General features: G+C 40.7%; 1 protein-coding gene across 2 annotated transcripts in view; it reads left to right on the plus strand.

Moving 5' to 3' along the window:
• LOC145442871 (metabotropic glutamate receptor 8-like) overlaps nucleotides 1-17,063 on the plus strand; it is a 28,998-nt gene extending 11,935 nt beyond the window's left edge. The window contains exons 10-23 of one of the 2 annotated variants that reach the window (XM_080320909.1): nucleotides 1,858-2,016; nucleotides 2,932-3,081; nucleotides 6,013-6,092; nucleotides 7,149-7,311; nucleotides 8,007-8,150; nucleotides 8,458-8,558; nucleotides 9,239-9,369; nucleotides 9,486-9,618; nucleotides 10,871-11,071; nucleotides 12,079-12,355; nucleotides 13,937-14,019; nucleotides 14,084-14,211; nucleotides 14,834-15,006; nucleotides 16,668-17,063. In XM_080320909.1, coding sequence (XP_080177035.1) covers nucleotides 1,858-2,016; nucleotides 2,932-3,081; nucleotides 6,013-6,092; nucleotides 7,149-7,311; nucleotides 8,007-8,150; nucleotides 8,458-8,558; nucleotides 9,239-9,369; nucleotides 9,486-9,618; nucleotides 10,871-11,071; nucleotides 12,079-12,355; nucleotides 13,937-14,019; nucleotides 14,084-14,211; nucleotides 14,834-15,002 — 1,919 coding nt within the window. In that variant the 3' untranslated portion in view covers nucleotides 15,003-15,006; nucleotides 16,668-17,063. The remainder of the gene's footprint in view (nucleotides 1-1,857; nucleotides 2,017-2,931; nucleotides 3,082-6,012; nucleotides 6,093-7,148; nucleotides 7,312-8,006; nucleotides 8,151-8,457; nucleotides 8,559-9,238; nucleotides 9,370-9,485; nucleotides 9,619-10,870; nucleotides 11,072-12,078; nucleotides 12,356-13,936; nucleotides 14,020-14,083; nucleotides 14,212-14,833; nucleotides 15,007-16,667) is intronic. The other variant, XM_080320916.1, reaches the window with a different exon arrangement.
• The last annotated feature ends 545 nt before the right edge of the window (nucleotides 17,064-17,608 follow it).

A 17,608-nucleotide genomic window follows, 5' to 3' on the forward strand; every position in this document is an offset into this window, starting at 1 on the left:
GTTACTAATAGCGCTAACTATGAGCTAATCCATCCGTCGATTTATATTCGAGCGTCGTGCGAAAGTTTACAACTGCATAAGTGTGCGCCGACAATTCACAGTATATTATAATACTATATAGAATTCTCTACGTATTACGTCTGTCACATTCCTTTTCCATGATCAGACTTCGTACAAACGTGTTCCGATTGATTACAGTTTTGAGAAATTGCCACGTCCAGACACCTGGAAATTAGTAACTGGATAATTCCCGAGGTAGAACTATAAATTGATGGCTGCGTAACTTGTATCGCTTTATATCAAACGGCATCTACATGCAGGTGGGATTTTGCGTGGACCACAGTGTAAAATGATATGAAATGATCGCAATCCTCTTGACGACACTTAACATACTGAATTTTTGAATTTGTATTGGCCTTAGCTATTTTGCAGCACACTTGGTTGAGGTATAGTTCGCCTTACTAATCGATCAGTAGAAGTAATACCGTACATTTCTACTCAATTACAATTCAGTCTTAGCGGGAAGGGTGTGGATTTCCACCCGTGTATGTGTACCTGATATACGGGTGTTCATATACACCCATGGAACAAGAAACCATAACCTACCTCAGATTTATACCGCGGTATTAATCAGGCAAAACATTTTAATCCAAAGTATGCTTGCACGTAGGAACGTAGGCACGCAGTGTAGGCATGTAGGTAGGGATGTGTACAAAACAAAAAACACTTTAAAATCAAAAACAGGGCCCTGTTTTAAAACATGTTTTTTCTTTTTTTCTATGTCATGACGTCATGTATATTCAAATGTGACGTCATAGTCTATTGGTATTCACAATTGAAAATATAGGGTAAATATAGCTCCCTAGACGAAATAGACTTCCAACCCTTGTCATATGCCTACCAAAAATATCAGTAACCAGGACTACATCGTCTTGCAGCATTTTTACGGTCGGCGGTCATCATCATCAAAACATTCATTCCGTACCAAAGATCTATATCTATATCTATACGTACTATAACTGTTGAGCCGACTGTTTCGAGGGTTCCAACCATCCCGTATCGTATACGTCGGCATGATCGGGTGATAATCAACGTCCGTTGGCTCATACAACATGTTTTTTGAACGTTTTCACACAATTATGGCATAATTACACAAGTTGAATTTTTTTTAATATAAAGGCCATTGTTAAAATTACTTTGTTTTCAACAGTTTTAAACAACCATTTGTTGTAAATGCAACCCTACCGTGATGCATGGCCATTTCCTCCAGTAGATATAACAATATCACTTATCTAAATGATACAGACATCACAAAACTACTACTAATTTGCCAATCAACGCATCTATGTTCGCGGTGTTTATCATGTACTCAAATTATAAATCGCGATTGCACCCTAGCGTCAAGCACCATCACGATCAACGGACACTAGCTGGTAAGAGGAAAGTGGGGGTGAATAATGTACCTAGCTAGGCGTAGTACTAGGGCTTGTCACAATGATTGTAGTATCAATTTTATTGAGTCGAGTTTTTCGATTAAAACGAGTGTACGCCTTCAAACTTACAGTAGTGTTTCATCAACGCAATTAGAGTTTGAATACGTTATCTTCACCGACAGAGTATCCATACCTGGGTAACGCCCGGATTGCGCCTATACCTGTCGTATTATTACTCATTTTTCCTCACTCGCGAATATACACGCTGCAATTTAAAAGTAGCCACCTCCGGTTGACTGCTATGAGTAATTGAGTATGCGACCCCCGACCATAAATATCTTTTGAAACTACTTATGTGATTTCATGTCTACATTTCCAAAGCTAGCTAAACTTTGACCACCTCCGTCGCTAACATATATTGCAGCCGTGATTGTCTTCACGAAGAGCAATGACGCGTCAAAACTCATGAAAGCCGCGCAGGAGGTTGGCGGTCAGGCGCGGGAACTTCTGTTGATAGGCTCAGACGGCTGGACGAACGAGATTCCTAATCCCGCCGACGTATCCGACGACGAGATCTTGCACGGTAGTGATTTCTAATAGGTCTACCTAGGTATAGTCACCGGCAATCACATTAGGACAATCCTATATTGCTCACGTGTAACTGGATGATAATGATAATGATAGCCTGGCCCTCCTCGCCATCTGATCGGCTTAAGCGGCATGTTTCAGAAAGCCTATAAGTGCGTTGTGCTACAAGTCGGCAGATAAGGAATTCCAATCAAGAAAATCGGCTTAGTTTAAATTAGCATTGCAGTCGAAAGACACCATGCCCACTACAAAACAACAACAATCTGGATGACAATAACTAGCGTATAAGTGTTACGTTGAACAACAGCATCGCTGATAGATTGTGGAATGTGGATCCCAATTCGATCTCAGTAAGCGGTGTGTTAAGACTAGCAGAGCCGTGCAGTTAGAGTCAGACTTCACTCATTTTAGTCCTGACGGAGTCGCAGTCACTGAGATTATTTAGCACTCTTTGGAGTCGGAGTGGGAATTGGGAACACATGCTGTTTGGATTCGGAATTTCGTAAAACCTAGCTACTCCTACTTTAAAATCTAACTAAATGTTCTCGAAGGTTATTAGAAAGTGTCGTTAGATTCACAGACGTAATTAAGTTGGTCACTTAGACGCACTTTCACCAACTTAATTTCTTCCCCCGGACACATTTTCTAAAAATAGGCTGGGTAGGTTGATTCACGTCGCAATATCAAAAACCTAAACTCCATAAACATATATTTGGCTGAGTAGATTTAAAAAGATCTTGTTGTCAGAGGTGGAGTCTGAGTCGGTGTGTTTAATGTTTCCGGAGGTCCGGAGACAGAATCGGAGTAGGTGTAACAAAAATGTGCCTTGGACGAAAGAGTGCTGCGCGGGGCTATTGCAGCACCGAAGCACCACGCATATAGAAACAACAACACCGCTTACGTATTACAGGCGCTGTAGGATTCCACCCATCTGCCAGTTCGCTGCAAGACTTTGACGAGTACTTTTTGAATCTCACGCTCGCACAGAATCTGAACAACTCCCGCAACCCGTGGTTCGCCGAATACATCTCGAAGAGTAACTTATGCGACGTAGGAAATGGTGATTACGTTTAGATTTATCTCATTATACACAATGTCAATGCCTATACTTGAGAACGATCCGATATCTCGTAAAACTAGGATATTGATCAGTGAGTGAATCGCCGGGGTTCAAAATTATAGTTACAGGTCGAATACCATTCGATCCAGTCCTGCAAAAGAGTCATTGCTCCTTAATTTATCATTGTTGAACTGAAAATACATCGTATTCGCTCTGTTATGTCCACAAATATACTGTGCGATCATCTTGTTTGAGAAATTAGTGACACGAAACTCCTGAAAAAAATTGAATTTTCATCAATCTTCTCGTAAATTTGAAACGGCGCAATATTCTCAAATATGCGATATAAAACGTTCAGATTGCAACCTCCATACATTTTCTACATATACGCATAAATTGCGTTGGTAGATGCATATCTGATGTCGTGATATGTCCATCTCCCTGACAGTAATCACCGGAAGATGTGTAATAAATAGTTTTGACTATAAAAGTCCACTGGAATTCCGATGTTGACCAGCCACGAATTAAACTCTGGCATCCGTTTAGGGCAGTTGTTCCCAACTTTTTCTTTTCATTCCCCACTTCAGATTTATTCCGAGCCTTCATTCCCCACAACCCAAAACTCCTATATACCCCCTAAAAATGTCACTCCATAACATTTGGCCAGACGTTTGACAGGGACTTGCTATTGGAAACCCGCACCAGTACGCAATACAATCGCCCATAACGGCAACATAAAACGTATTGTGAACCGATACCGGTAACCCTCGAAACATATAGCCAAAACGTTATTTGACGTCATACTGGTCGTGCTGGATGCGTTTGTGACGTCATGATTGATTAACCATAGTTAAAAACTGAGTTTTTATGAACACGACGCAATATACTTTTCGATAGGCCTACCTACAGCAGCACATGTGTGGATTTGAAGGCGATGATTCTTTGCATTTTTGGGCGACTAGAAAGAATGAGTATTCAATGCTCTTCAGTGTGGTTCAAAAATGCTTGTCAATTCCTGCATCTAGTGCACTTGTGGAACGTGTATTCAGTAGATGTATGGATTCATTCTACGGCCATGCCGCTTTAACATATTTGAGGATCTCCTTTCCACATTAGTATTTTTGAGGTGTAACTCATTGATTTGATCTGCTTCCTGTGAAAACACACAATGCCCCTCGTCCATTTGACGTTTTGTTAGGTATGTGCATTGTACACGTGAGTAATAATGAATGGCTAATGTTGTGTGATGTTTGTACAATATGGCTGTTCTAAAATACCTTTTTTATTTTACTGGGTGGTTACATGATAAAATTGTTATGTTGCATGAAAGGAACACTGAATCTGGCTTCATTTGGAAAAAGTGGAATCAATGATGTGAGAGGAGAATATTTGTGATTTGAAAATAAATGGAGTATTTTAGTGAGAAATTCTTTCATGTATTATAATTACATAGTAGTAAGCCGACTATTTTTTCATATCCAAAACATTCTACTCTAATAACTTCACTTTTTCTAGTTGGAATTGAGTCAAATTTGCTATGAATCATATTTTTACACAATGTAACAATATCATGAGATAGCCGGTAAAATTCGAAAATCTCTATTTGTAATTAGTCTAAAATTTTCTTTCATAGCTTTCTACTGGTTGGAATTGAGCCAAATTTGATTTTTTAGGCAATCTAGCAATTTTAAGAAGTAGCCGGAAAATTTGAAAAAATGTTTTTGAACAGCCCCATTGTACAATTATTTATCCAATGCTGTAACTGCGATGTAGTCTGTAATGCAATTGGGAAAACCTTTAGTATAATCAAAAGGTATCTGTTCTGTTGTCACTGCACAATGCGCATAGTTGCATGCACGCTTTTAGAGCATGCTGGCCTGTTGTAAATACCTCTACATAAACATGCATCTATTGATTCTCTATCAACTAGTATCTTGACGTGAATTTGTTGGTTCTCTATCAGATAGTATGTAGACGTGAATTCGTTGGTTCTCTATCAGCTATTCGTGAGCTATCGTCGATGTGTTCATAATAAAAACTGAATGCTTGTATTGGTGATGTATCAGACTGACAAGAGAGATATTTGATTTTAAGTTCTAAGATTAGTAAAGGTATCTTTAGCATCGGTAAATCAGGCCAGGACCTGTCCGTTATCTGCCTAAAAAAAATAAACACGTGCCAAGACTCTGATAGGGACAAAATGAGCATGTTTCGCAAACAGGGAATTCGATATCACCCAGGCAGGATTGAAAACATGAGTTGAACATGACTTCAATATTGTGACTTGGACTCGACTCGAGTCATAACACCATGACTCGGACTTGACCCTTTAAACGGTGACTTGGACTCGGACTCGAGTCTGTGATGAATTGAAAATGACTCGACTCGACTCGAGTCAAAACTACAAAAGTATGATTGACTCGTGACTCGGAACCATGTGACTTGTTTACAACCCTGCATTACAGATTCCAGAGCGTTAACTGGTTGCGGTACTCGCGCATGGGTTTCCGTAAATTTGTACACTATCCTGTATATATTGTTTAGGAAATGCGTCTGTTGCCCCCCAGTGGGGAATTCCCCATCGGTTGGGAGCCACTGGTACCCCCTCGTTTCGCGAGGCATAATGTTCAAGTTGAGCATGATGCTCAAGTTGGAAATTAGTAAGATAGGAGCATTATAGCCACATCAATCTTCAAAGGATGCATATATATTTCAACAGTGATGTCACGTATAAAGTGTTACGTAACTAGCCGCCTTTCGCTCCTTTTAGGACTCCCCGCCAACGCTGATGGCTACGTTATGTGCTGGTAGGGCTGTTTCAATTGCTATGTAATTACCAATACGCTGAATTTAGAGGAGTAGAATCGTACCACTGAATCGATATACGATCATCGATACTACAATGTTGCTAACATACGTTTACCGGTTTAGGAAGTGCAGTACGCGGACGAGAATGCGACATCGATGAAAGAGTCAACCCAGACTCTTTCCACAGTATGGCGCTTATGCAGGTAAAGCTATTGCTGCCTGCGTGGGACATTCAATTAAAACAGATCGCATGGAGTGAATCATCGTACTATGTGCGAGCATCACGCGTTTCAGCAGCATGCGGCACCTATAGCCATGTATCATGTTGCTTTACACATATAAGCTATGCAGTGTTGATGAGCTGCATTCTGTAATCGACAAGCCGTGTGCTATATCACGTGGCCATTGATAATTTATCTTTTTCTTACATACTGTATTCGCACAATCGGGCTAGTCTAGTACTTGGTTCAATCTATCTTAACGTTACGTGCAGTTCAGCAACCCTGCTACTTCAATGAGAAGCCCTTTATTCGTCGATAAAACAGTATCATCCTACTCTAGAGTAACCTATATCGGCAGATGCGCATGCGCTACTCAATCGTCACACTTGAATACTCAGATAGTTCTAATGCCGAGTCGGCCAAAAGCAGCATAATTCGTAGACCTACAGCTGGTAACCCGAAAGCTCAAATCTGATAAAATGGATGTGGATATAGTGAATGACTGTGTATTGCTAACCTACGGATTTACGCAGCTCAAGTCGTCACACTTGAATACCCAAAGAGATATACTACTATGTCATCGCAAACCACTATAATAATAATTGGTAGACCTATAGCTGGCGACCTGAGCGCTCATATTTAACAACACTGATCGTTATCAAAAGCTAGTGTCGCACTGATACCGGTAAAAACTAATTAAAATCTGGTGAGGACAATGGAACCACTCCGAAATAGGTGTTAAAGCCGATTGTTTCGAACAATCTGAGTGGGGCAACACCATGAGCATAACAATGGCCAATTTCGTCGAGCGATTTTACAGAAAAATGCCGCTTTCCCACTTTGACGACTATTTCGGGGTGGTTCCATTGTCCCGACCAGATTTTAAGTTGTATTTTCGGAATCAGCGCGACATAGTAGCTTTTGATTGACACCAGTCCAACAAATTATGCCAAACAACTGTCTATTTTACAATTCAGTTATTGGTGCAAATACTTCCGAATTCATCTCGTTTATTACGATATTCTTTCTTTACCGCAGCATGTGGGCGACGCTGTTTTGGCATTGATCCACGCGCTTGACGAACATCACAAAAAAGTATGTAAGGGCAAGCATGAAATGTGCTGGGCGATATCACGTGACGTCGGTACCACTCGCCTGGCTTCGAAATTGGTCCCGATTTTGAAGAGGATCAATTTCACCAGTAAGTGCTCGTTAACGTTTGCAACAACCGTTGGAAATTCATTGTAAATACGAGGGTCTTGATGAGGTGCTTTAACCAGATATCCATGCGCCGAGTGGAAATCAGGCCATCAGCACATTCTGCTGCCAAATTTAGCTTTTCAACCCATTACTATGTTGTGAAAACCAGTGAAATAGGCCAATCAATATGGAGCCCGGGGATTTAGTGGCCTCTGTGTACTTACTACCTCTAATAGCATTCCCAAAGTATTAACTTGTCTCGTGAAAGTGCGCCCTTACCTTATTAGAACTCAATGCTAGGGGAATTGGATGAGAATTGAATAAGGGTAAGTAAAAAATCAATTTTAAGCATTTGGGCTCGATTTTGATAAGGTAAGCTTCCTGAACTGTATTGAATTGTAGTCCCCCTTTATCATTGCTGAGCATTTTTTAATTAGCATATAGTTTTTGTAAGAACACAGAAATCAACCTTTTATGGGAACCGACGGTATATAGGCAGGTTGTGAAAAGCAATAATACCCCATCCAAATTTCTAATCGGACATCTTCTCTCGTCTGCACAATCGACTACACAAATTATTTCCAACGCCCGCATTTCAATTTTAATCCTGGTTGCGGTTCTATTTCTCGTTTTGTTTTTATTAAATTCAATAGACCTGAATAGTGATTGTATTCCTAAATTCTTTCGCTTTGATAGATTCCAACGGAAAGGCGGTATATTTCGATGCAACTCAGGACGGGCCAACGTCGTACGATATTCTCAACTACAGAATTGATCGCAATGTTACGCCGAAATCTCGTATAGAACGATGGGAAAAAGTGGGATTCTTCGTGAATGATGGTAAGACAAGAGCCACCGTGGTCCTAAATACCATTACAAAATAAATCGTTCACCTGATCGATTGTTTAATCATGAGTGCAATGATGTCGCAATGATTGAATCGGGCCCGTTGAAAGAATATTTGCGCCTTTTCATCATAATTTGGTAAATGGGAAATCTCAGGTTTCACATGACCATCATCTTCACCTGTTAATAATAAACAGGCATTTTGCAAAAGCCTTGTCCGAGTATTATCCTTGTTGCGTAGTATCGCTGTAAGTTTTATATGTTGTGGCTGTAATCCAGATATACACTTGTTACTTTCTAGCTATCCACTGGAGTAAGAAATTAGTCGACAAGGTGTATTCCACAGAGTCGGTCTGCAGTAAGGCATGCGGCCCTGGGATGGCTACCATAATTGAAACAGAGGTATAGTAATATCCATCTATTTCCAACAGAGGTGGTCAGTGTGACGAAGTACTTGTACTTTTTGCTGGTACTCAAATAGCTTTTTCGTAGTTTTGCTGTACACGCCCAAATGGTCTTGCTTTTATATACGATAGGCCTATACGTAACAGTTTTCGGGCAAATTGTTTGGAAACGCTTGGGAATTTGAAAAGTAGATAATAGGTTTTGGATTTGCTTGCATCCTTTTCATATGAGAAAAGAGTGAAAACTGGACGAAAAAGCCAATGTATCAAGGTAATTGGATATCTTTTCAAAGATTAGTTTTACTGCCATCGGTCGTTTTGCGTTAGTCGCGATGATGCACCCAGAAAACTGGCCCACTTCGGTTAACCGCTAAACGTATGCGATCCATCAACCACAATTACTTTAATAGAAATTTACGGCGTTACTCCTTCTACTTTAGTAGCAATCCCGACTACCTTCACTACCTCTGTTTACCAGTTACATAAGGTGCTCCCATTTGCCGGATAGGTTATATGTTACTTGACATAGCAATTGCTATCATCTAGGCTACTTAAGATGAAGTTGCTATTAGGAGTGCCATATTTTTAAATTGACCCCGACATCTTGCAGAAATATGGAACTATTTGTCATCGTTGAATTGTTTCATTTTACTGTTTTGTTAACTCTCCTACCTTTAGATTTGCTGCTGGCATTGCGAGCAGTGCGCGGACTATGAGTATGTGTCCGATAACGGCACATCCTGCTCCAAATGCCCGCCAGGGCGCAAGCCGAACTTCTACCAAACGGGCTGTGAACTGCTTCCAGTTAGGTAAGTAAGAGTTGAAATCATTTTTGCAAATGGACACCTCTACAGTGAAGCAAGTTCTATTACTGGACAAAGCAACCGCAAAACATTCAGTTGAAAATTATGATTTTTATTCCAAGAGAAATATCTTACCAAAGGGATTACGGAATCGCGTGCGTGTGCGTCAGTTGTGTGGGGCTACTTCTGACGCTGATTGTCACGGTGATCTATGTGATGCACAGGGACACACCTATTGTAAAAGCTTCCGGAAATGTAAGTACATAAGTAAAATTATATTGTAGTGCGAGTCGATCATGACTTGACATTTATGTTGTACCATTCATATTCTTAGCCTTGTGCATAGTGTTTTCCAATGCTGAGTTACGTTGAACCGAGGCCCTAGATCTCGGTGTCACAACTTCAAGACTAAAGTATTTAAACTGTATATATGGGGGACGCTGGGCTCAGGGGAGAAGCGCTGAAAATATTGCGTCGCAGTAGAAGGTGCAGTAGGGACATTATAGAGTAGAAAGAATGTTCTATATATTCCTGAGTTCTCTTTGCAAATTACCATTCGATAAAATCTGTCAAATCTCGAAATATTTCGTCGCCCTGCGCGCGAAATATGTGCTGTCAATGTTTGCAACATATTTTCATGTACGCAGTGGTGTATTATAATTCACGTAAAATGCATTGTACGTACTTTTAGACCGCCAAACCCCCGCGAAATTACTCCCATCACGCTAGCGTGGGTTATTTTCCACAAAATGTTTCAAATTAGGTATTTGATCCCGCAGCGAATATCGAGTCGAAATCGAAGAAGGAAGCATTGTACCACTTTTAATAGTGAGGGCCCTTAGTACAGTAAAGATGCTTTAAAGCTTTTTGGTCAGAATACATTTGCATTTGAGAGATGCAAAATTCAATCTTCAGAATATTTCTTCATCTTATCATTAAGGATGATGATGTTTAGTCTTATGACCCGCAACCTCACCTCACATGAACGTTCCGTTATAAAATATGGGTTGCTTTGTTTGGAATATATTCATGTTCAAGTGAAATACTGGATGCAGTACTAAATTCAATGTGAACAAAGATCTCAACCACTATCTCAGCTGATTTACTAGTCATGGAAAGCAATAAAAGAAAATCCACGCAATGCAAGGTAAATTTTGGATGTCTACACCGGGCTACAACCAGATGGTATGAGCCCGTGCCCGATGGTTGTTATAACAACTTTAATTTGATCCCGAATATAGCACACACCATTGTCATAGCGTTAATTAGTCGAGTGGTTCTCGGGTGCAAATCAAGCTATTTCCAATAGTAAAGTCCCAACCTGAAATGACCGACCGGCCTTCGAACTCTTACCCCTTGTTTCACTACCGTCCTTAAAATATGAGGGGGGGGCACAAGACCTAGGTTATTTTCGAAAAGGGGCGCTGCGGGAACAAAGGTTAAGAACCACTGATTTAAGAGTATCGAAATCAACAGAAAACACAACCCCACTTTCTTTCTATTTCAGGAACTCTGTTTCTTCATTTTGTTCGGAATTACGATCACTTTTCTCAACTTCTTCGCGATGGCGGCGCGACCCACTCTCACGTCATGCGCCATATCGAGAATAATACTGGGACTGGGGCCCACTATCATCTACGCCGGGCTGGTAACGAAGACGGTGCGGGTTGTGATCATCTTCCGCTCTAAGGGTACCTTGAAGTTGATGGTAATTAACGAATTTGAATTTATAGTGAATTATGTTTATTTCGAACACCAACTCGTTTTTCATTCATTGGGCACTGACACAGTCACTAGCATTGGTGGAATCCACTCTACACGTTTAGAGCAACTTTTCACGAGAGTGATATTTTTGATTTGACCCTCGCACTAACTATATTAGGTCTTTGATATTGAAATTTTGCCATATCAACAATATATGCTCGGGCCTAGGAAGTTCTTGAAGATGGAGCGTGGTATAGCAAGTGTAAAAGATGCGATCAACTGCATTTTGCAATTCAGAGAATGTTGTACGGTATGAATTAGGATTTACGCGAACACGAATGTTACATACACATAAATCCATGCAATATCCCCATAATTTATGTTTGCTTGCAGTATTACAGTCATATTTTAAAACCGAAAGTACATTCGGTATTGTATGTATAAGAGTCACACTTATAGGTCGCGAGGTATTTCCAATCAACATTTTCGAGACCAAACCGCCGTATGGCAGCTGTCGCTGAAAAACAGATTTCTGGCAACTCATTTCTGTAGTATTCAGTATTCACCGCCACATAGCGCCATCTAGCGCGGTGATCGTCGGAAGTTCAAGAACTTTTCGAAACCAGTCGTGTTCTACACTACAAGTAAATCTCGACGGGCCATATCTACCGGTAATCAGATATTTGGTAATCTCTGAGTCTCGTAAATCTAATGAAACACACGAAACGGTGCGTTTAATGGGGGGTAACTGAGTTTTACGCATATTTTGTCAAGAACAAGATTATATCGATATGCAAACTGCAGAGTACGCCTACGTGCTTTGTAAGCTCAGCATTCAAGACTGAATGAAGCAATCCGATTGTCAAGTTGCTGTAATGTAACATAAAATAACCCAGGCAATTTGTCTGCCAGCACATTAAAGACGCGAGATTACACCTTACTCATTGTCCATGTGCACTGTGCAGTATGTCACCTCGCCAACTCAACATAACACGTTCAAATCTCTTACAGACGAGAAAATACCTGCAGCCGTGCTACCAACTCTTGACAGCGTCCGGATTGGTGCTGTTGCAAGTTCTTGTGGTATTGCTGTGGCTGATTTTGAGCCCGCCCGAAGTTTCCGAACACTATACGACGAGCGAAATCGTGTACCGCGCCTGCAGTCATTTGGTCGATCTGCTAATCTTCATTGCGCTTCTATATCCGTTTCTTTTAATCGTAATCTGTACAATAGTAGCCACTGCGAACAGGCACATCCCGACTGGATTCAATGAGACAAAATATATCGGTGAGTAGCCGACTTCATTGGTTCCAGACATTCACCTTGTATAGCAGCTAGATATGAAGCAAAAACTAACCTGCTCGGTAAGAGCATGGACGATGTTTTATGACGTCAATGCGAAAGCACTTTCATGCGACTGAAGGCGAATCTGCTGTCCAATCAAATGTGTTCAAATTATCGCAGTATATGTGACATTTGCAGCGCTCGTGCCCCTTGAGAGCTTTCATTAATATTTCTCGCAACAACAACAATTGATGTTAACAATATTTAAACTAACCGGACGATTGACATGAAATCGAACGTTGCGCGGACACTTATTTGGAGTTGAATAAATCTGCCCATAGAAATTCCAATTTTTGTTGGTTTGCAAAATATTTTGGACGATAGTTAGCGTACCCTCTGATTTGGTGCTTCTTACTCCGTATTGGTCCTCAGGCTCCTAGTTAAGAGCCATTGCATAAATGGAATGGATATTTTACAACCTTGATTCCGTTGAAATTTTGTGTTTAAAACCAGAAAATACCATTAATAAGGACCCTGTAAAGTCGACATATATGCTATATTGCAGTGGTCGGGAACCTTTTTCGTCTGAAGAGCCATGTTAGCCCTATATTTTCCATTTTAACTCCAAGAGCCATGCATGTCCATCGATTGTTACGTCGCAATTGAAAATTCCTATTACAAATAATAACTCCCTAAATGGGATTAATCGTGGGTACCAGATTTTCTCTGTAAAAATTGGTAGGCTACTAATAATCCTGTGGTAGCGCAAATCATCGTAAATATCTTAGAATTTATAATAATTGATATTAATCTAATATAACTGTAGCACTAATTCCAAAAATCTAAATATTGATCGACTTCTCAATTCGGCGGTACAATAAACGTTGCAATACACGCCTACATTTTAATGGCAGTACTAGAAAGCTACTTATCAATGACGAACGCGGGTGGCAAAGCGTTATTTGTAATTTAGATTTGTAATTGGAATGTCACATCCAAGGCAGCTCATCTCTCGGCGTAGATCAGGAAGACAGCGTGCATTTGAAAACTAGATCGTCATATAGGCGTCCCCATGTCAGGCTATTCTCTTTGATCAACCAACGTGTGGTGTCATCCAAGATTACGCAGCGTGCGATGCCGGTACATCGAATTCGCGAGGGATATTAGTCGCTGGCGCTACAGGAACTTAAATTTGAGAATTTTGTGAAGGGGTCCAAGCCCTTAACCTGGGATACGCCACTGTTTTGACCTCTTAAATAGATGTTTATGGTGCCACGAGTGTAATTATTCTAGCCGTTAATAAAATTTACTAACAAGTTGCTGCATTATCGATAAAATTAAGTACAAAATTGAAAATATGTCACAGAGCCATATCTTATACCCAATAGAGCCATATATGGCTCGCAAGCCATAGGTTCCCGACCACTGCTATATTGACTCAACGTTGTTACAATGCGCAAGAAAGCGGAAATTTTCAACATTCGAAGTCGGAAACAAAGCTCGCGCTCATCTCTATTGTCGGATTAATTTAACCTTATCAGATATAGCGATAAAATCCTGAAACCTTTGTCATTTTGCATGCAGGTTTTTCCATGTACACAACGTGCGTCATCTGGCTAGCATTTCTACCTATCTTCATAACAAACACCATGAATGTCGGCTTACGGGTAGGTTGTAGCGTAATGTGTGCTTTTATTATGGGCTTCAAACTACAGTGTTATGCAAATCCAGGTAATGACGACATCGATTTGTTTAAGCCTGAGCGCAACCACAGTGCTACTTTGTTTGTTTGGACCCAAGTGCTACAAGATTTTATTCCAGCCGGGGCTCAACAACCGAACTTCCGTCATGTCGCCGAGGTGAGAAACTGAACGAGCATTACCGCTATGTTAGTATATTACCACGAAATCATCCCTATGATAATGCGAATAAATGAACACAAGCTATTTATTTGAATATTATGAGGAACTTATCGTCCATAATGAAACTGGAACATTGTGTTGAATTGCGTTACCATATCAGGTGATCAATACGCTAAATTGAAGTTCAAGTTCACTTCGGTTGGTATTTTTCTGAAAATCTCGCCACCATCTGAACCTCAACATAGATAAATGTATGATAAAAGGTGAGGTCCGGTGCTCGTTTGCAATCGTACTCTTAAGCAAAGATGGCCCAACGGTCGCTGCCGTTCCTTCCAAATTACATGGGTTCATTTCGAGATCGTACATGTAATATTTACAAAATTTAGATTCATTTGTTCACATTTGCGGCATGTGTGAACTGTCCTTGCCAATCTGAAATTGTACTACGAATCTATCATATGAGCAATGACCCTACAAGGCCTACAATCCTACGTCCATGAGAGACATTGCATAGTATTATGCAGGGATATCTAAAACTTCTAGAAATCCCAGTATTTATGAAACAACTTCCTATACACAATACACAGATACGTATAACTGGTTTCCTGTGTTGATACAGCTCTCACAAGAGAAAGAATTATTCGGATAAAGAATTGTACAAACTCGCAGTTAAATTACGTTGCAATAGTCATCAATTTAATATTCGCTACATTCACTCTCTCAGCGGTACCAAGAGCAATAAGATGAAGTCTTTCACTCCTTCAAGAGGCGCGACCATCACACCTTGACCAGGCAAGTATACCATTGAGACTCGTCTCCCGGTACGAGTTAATGTTCAGCGTATACGCTCTTAGCGAAACGATTGCGTGTTCACATCCAAAGGACTGAAAAGGGTGGTACACGAAAACGGAACCTTAACTCATAATGATATTGCAGTCATAAATCCTACGTGAATGCCTGCTTGTGCTTACGTTCCTATTTGCATGCATATTTCGGATTAACATGTTGCACTCGAATTATACCGCAGTATAAGTCTAAGGCAGGTTTTGGTTTCGTATGTCTTTGGTTTATATTTACACCCGTATATTAGCGGTGGTACACGGGTGGAAATACATAGTGGTGAAGCGTGGTAGTGAGCGTCGGCGCCATCAAAGCAAGCGGCCTGGTTCGATTCCCACCTTCGAAGGTTATTCTGGGCTCCTCGGCCCCGTGTCACTGTTCTTGCGACGACAAAAAAACGCCCACGAAAAAGACCCGATAAAGAAAGAAAAACAGCAGGAAATAGCTTCTAAAAAGGACCTACGAAAAATAATAACATCGAAAAAGACTGTGATATCGAGTTTGAGGCGGAAACTGTGATATCGAGGTCGAGGTGGAAGCCAGTTCAAGAGACCCTAACTGGTTGGTTGGTCGTTCGGCATCGCGATTGAGCATTCATTCCAAACAATATTCATCAAATGGCAGACATTTTTGTTGGTTTCAAAGTAGTTTTAGGCTCCAGACAGGGTATAGGCACAATGCATCTTGTACTCCCGGATGTGGTGTTTCACACACCCAAGAAGTCCACGGACCCCTGAACCCCCGCCCTCTGCCTGGTTGCTGCAAAAAGAAGACATCTTTCTAGTGCAGGTGCCCGTTAACAAAAGCAGGCGGGCCGTGACGTTAAACCTCTATGTCAGTGGTTCTCGACAGGGAGTCCGCTGAACCTCCAAATTAGACAGTGGCTGATAACTTGGTTTGTATTTTTATTAGAAAAATTACGAGGCGGTTTCGCTTTGTAACTGCTACAACTCATGGACTCACATAAACAGAATGGCGGTCCGAGATGAAATATTCTACTGTGCAAACTCAGTTGAATTGCCAAATTGCTAATAGCTTACTGATACAAACGTGTTGCTGTTTAGAGAAGTTTCGTTGGTGTTTTGGAAAAAAATTGTTTGCAAAAATCCATTTTCTCCTGTGTTATACATAACCGCTATTCTAGAATAACGTCAGGATGAACTGCTAGATAAAAATGACTAGGCTGGACGTTTTACGTACATTTGAAATTTGCATCTCAATTTGGGTTTTATATATGTTGCGATCATACCCAAAGATGTCGTCGGAAGCGTGATTTGAAATCGCCGAACTACCCCCGCAAAACTGATGAACTGGACATTTCAAGATCCTGAAAGTAATCTTAGACTCCTAGTATCGTTATGGTTCTTAGTCTGCGGCTTTCTTAAGGTGCGTAGGCTTCATAATTCGCCGAAATAATGAACCTATCGCGATGCCAGAAAGTTGTCGACTATAATGAGTATTAGATACAATAGGTTGGCAATTGATAATGACTGACAAATCGTGATGCTTGCTTTAGTCAACTCAGTAAATATTGCGCCTGGCTATGGTTACACTACTCTTGAGCATTGCTTTTGTCAATGTAAAGTAGTATGATATCATTTATTACATTGCAGATATTCTTCGACTAAAAGCAAACAACGCACGGAGTTTGCACCTTGATGAATCATACGATGAATTCCTTCCCAGCAAGGCGTATATCGACATATACCGTCAATATCATGTTGTATTGTTAAAGGACTTATTGATAGGCGCGTTCGATACCGGAATGTTTCTAGTTGTTATCATTGAACAATCGCAGCGATGGACGAATGGCGCTATGGAATACGGTCAATGTGCTATTGAAACTCGCGACGGACTGACATACAACTTAATATTACGCACGTTCTATTGTTATTATACTATACTTTACTTTCAATGCATCTCCAATCACTATGTGATTTATCGTATTTTTAATGGCTCGTCATGACATTTTTGCAAATAATCGCGAATAGTACCTTTTAGGAAATTGATTACCCTGTCATAGATAGCTGAAGCTTGGGTACAGGGCAGGGGGTAATGCTACCGCCAGAGTTTCCCTGCATTAGGGTTACCATACGCCCGCCTTTGGGGGATCCATCCCCTTTTTTAAAGACATCGAAACCGTCCTCCGATGACGCCCCAATGTCCTTGTTTTTGGCAATCCGTCCTCCTTTATAGCTTACACAGGCAGGTTATTGTACAGGCAGAACAACTTAAAAACGCCATAAATGGCGCGAAAACCAGATTGCGATGAAAGGGAAAACAAAAAAACTGAAGTTAGAGCCGGTCTTACCGGGGGCCAATTGTGAAAAATGATCTTATTTTACTATTAGGCAACACAGCAGTATTGCCAATAAATATTTATTTCAAATTACCCGTTACCTCGTCCGATTAATCATAGAAGTGTTGTGATTTGTAAGAAGTGTCCTCATTTCCGAATTCCAAAACATGGTAACCCTACCCTACTGCTCTACATCGCCGTGGTGGGTGAGACATTTGGTGGGAGGTGTTGACAAATGCAGTTGAGTGAATATTG

The sequence above is a fragment of the Botryllus schlosseri genome, chromosome 1 (assembly GCF_051294905.1).
Source record: "Botryllus schlosseri isolate E-star chromosome 1, Bs_hap1, whole genome shotgun sequence".
In the NCBI taxonomy this organism is placed as follows: Eukaryota; Metazoa; Chordata; class Ascidiacea; order Stolidobranchia; family Styelidae; genus Botryllus; species Botryllus schlosseri.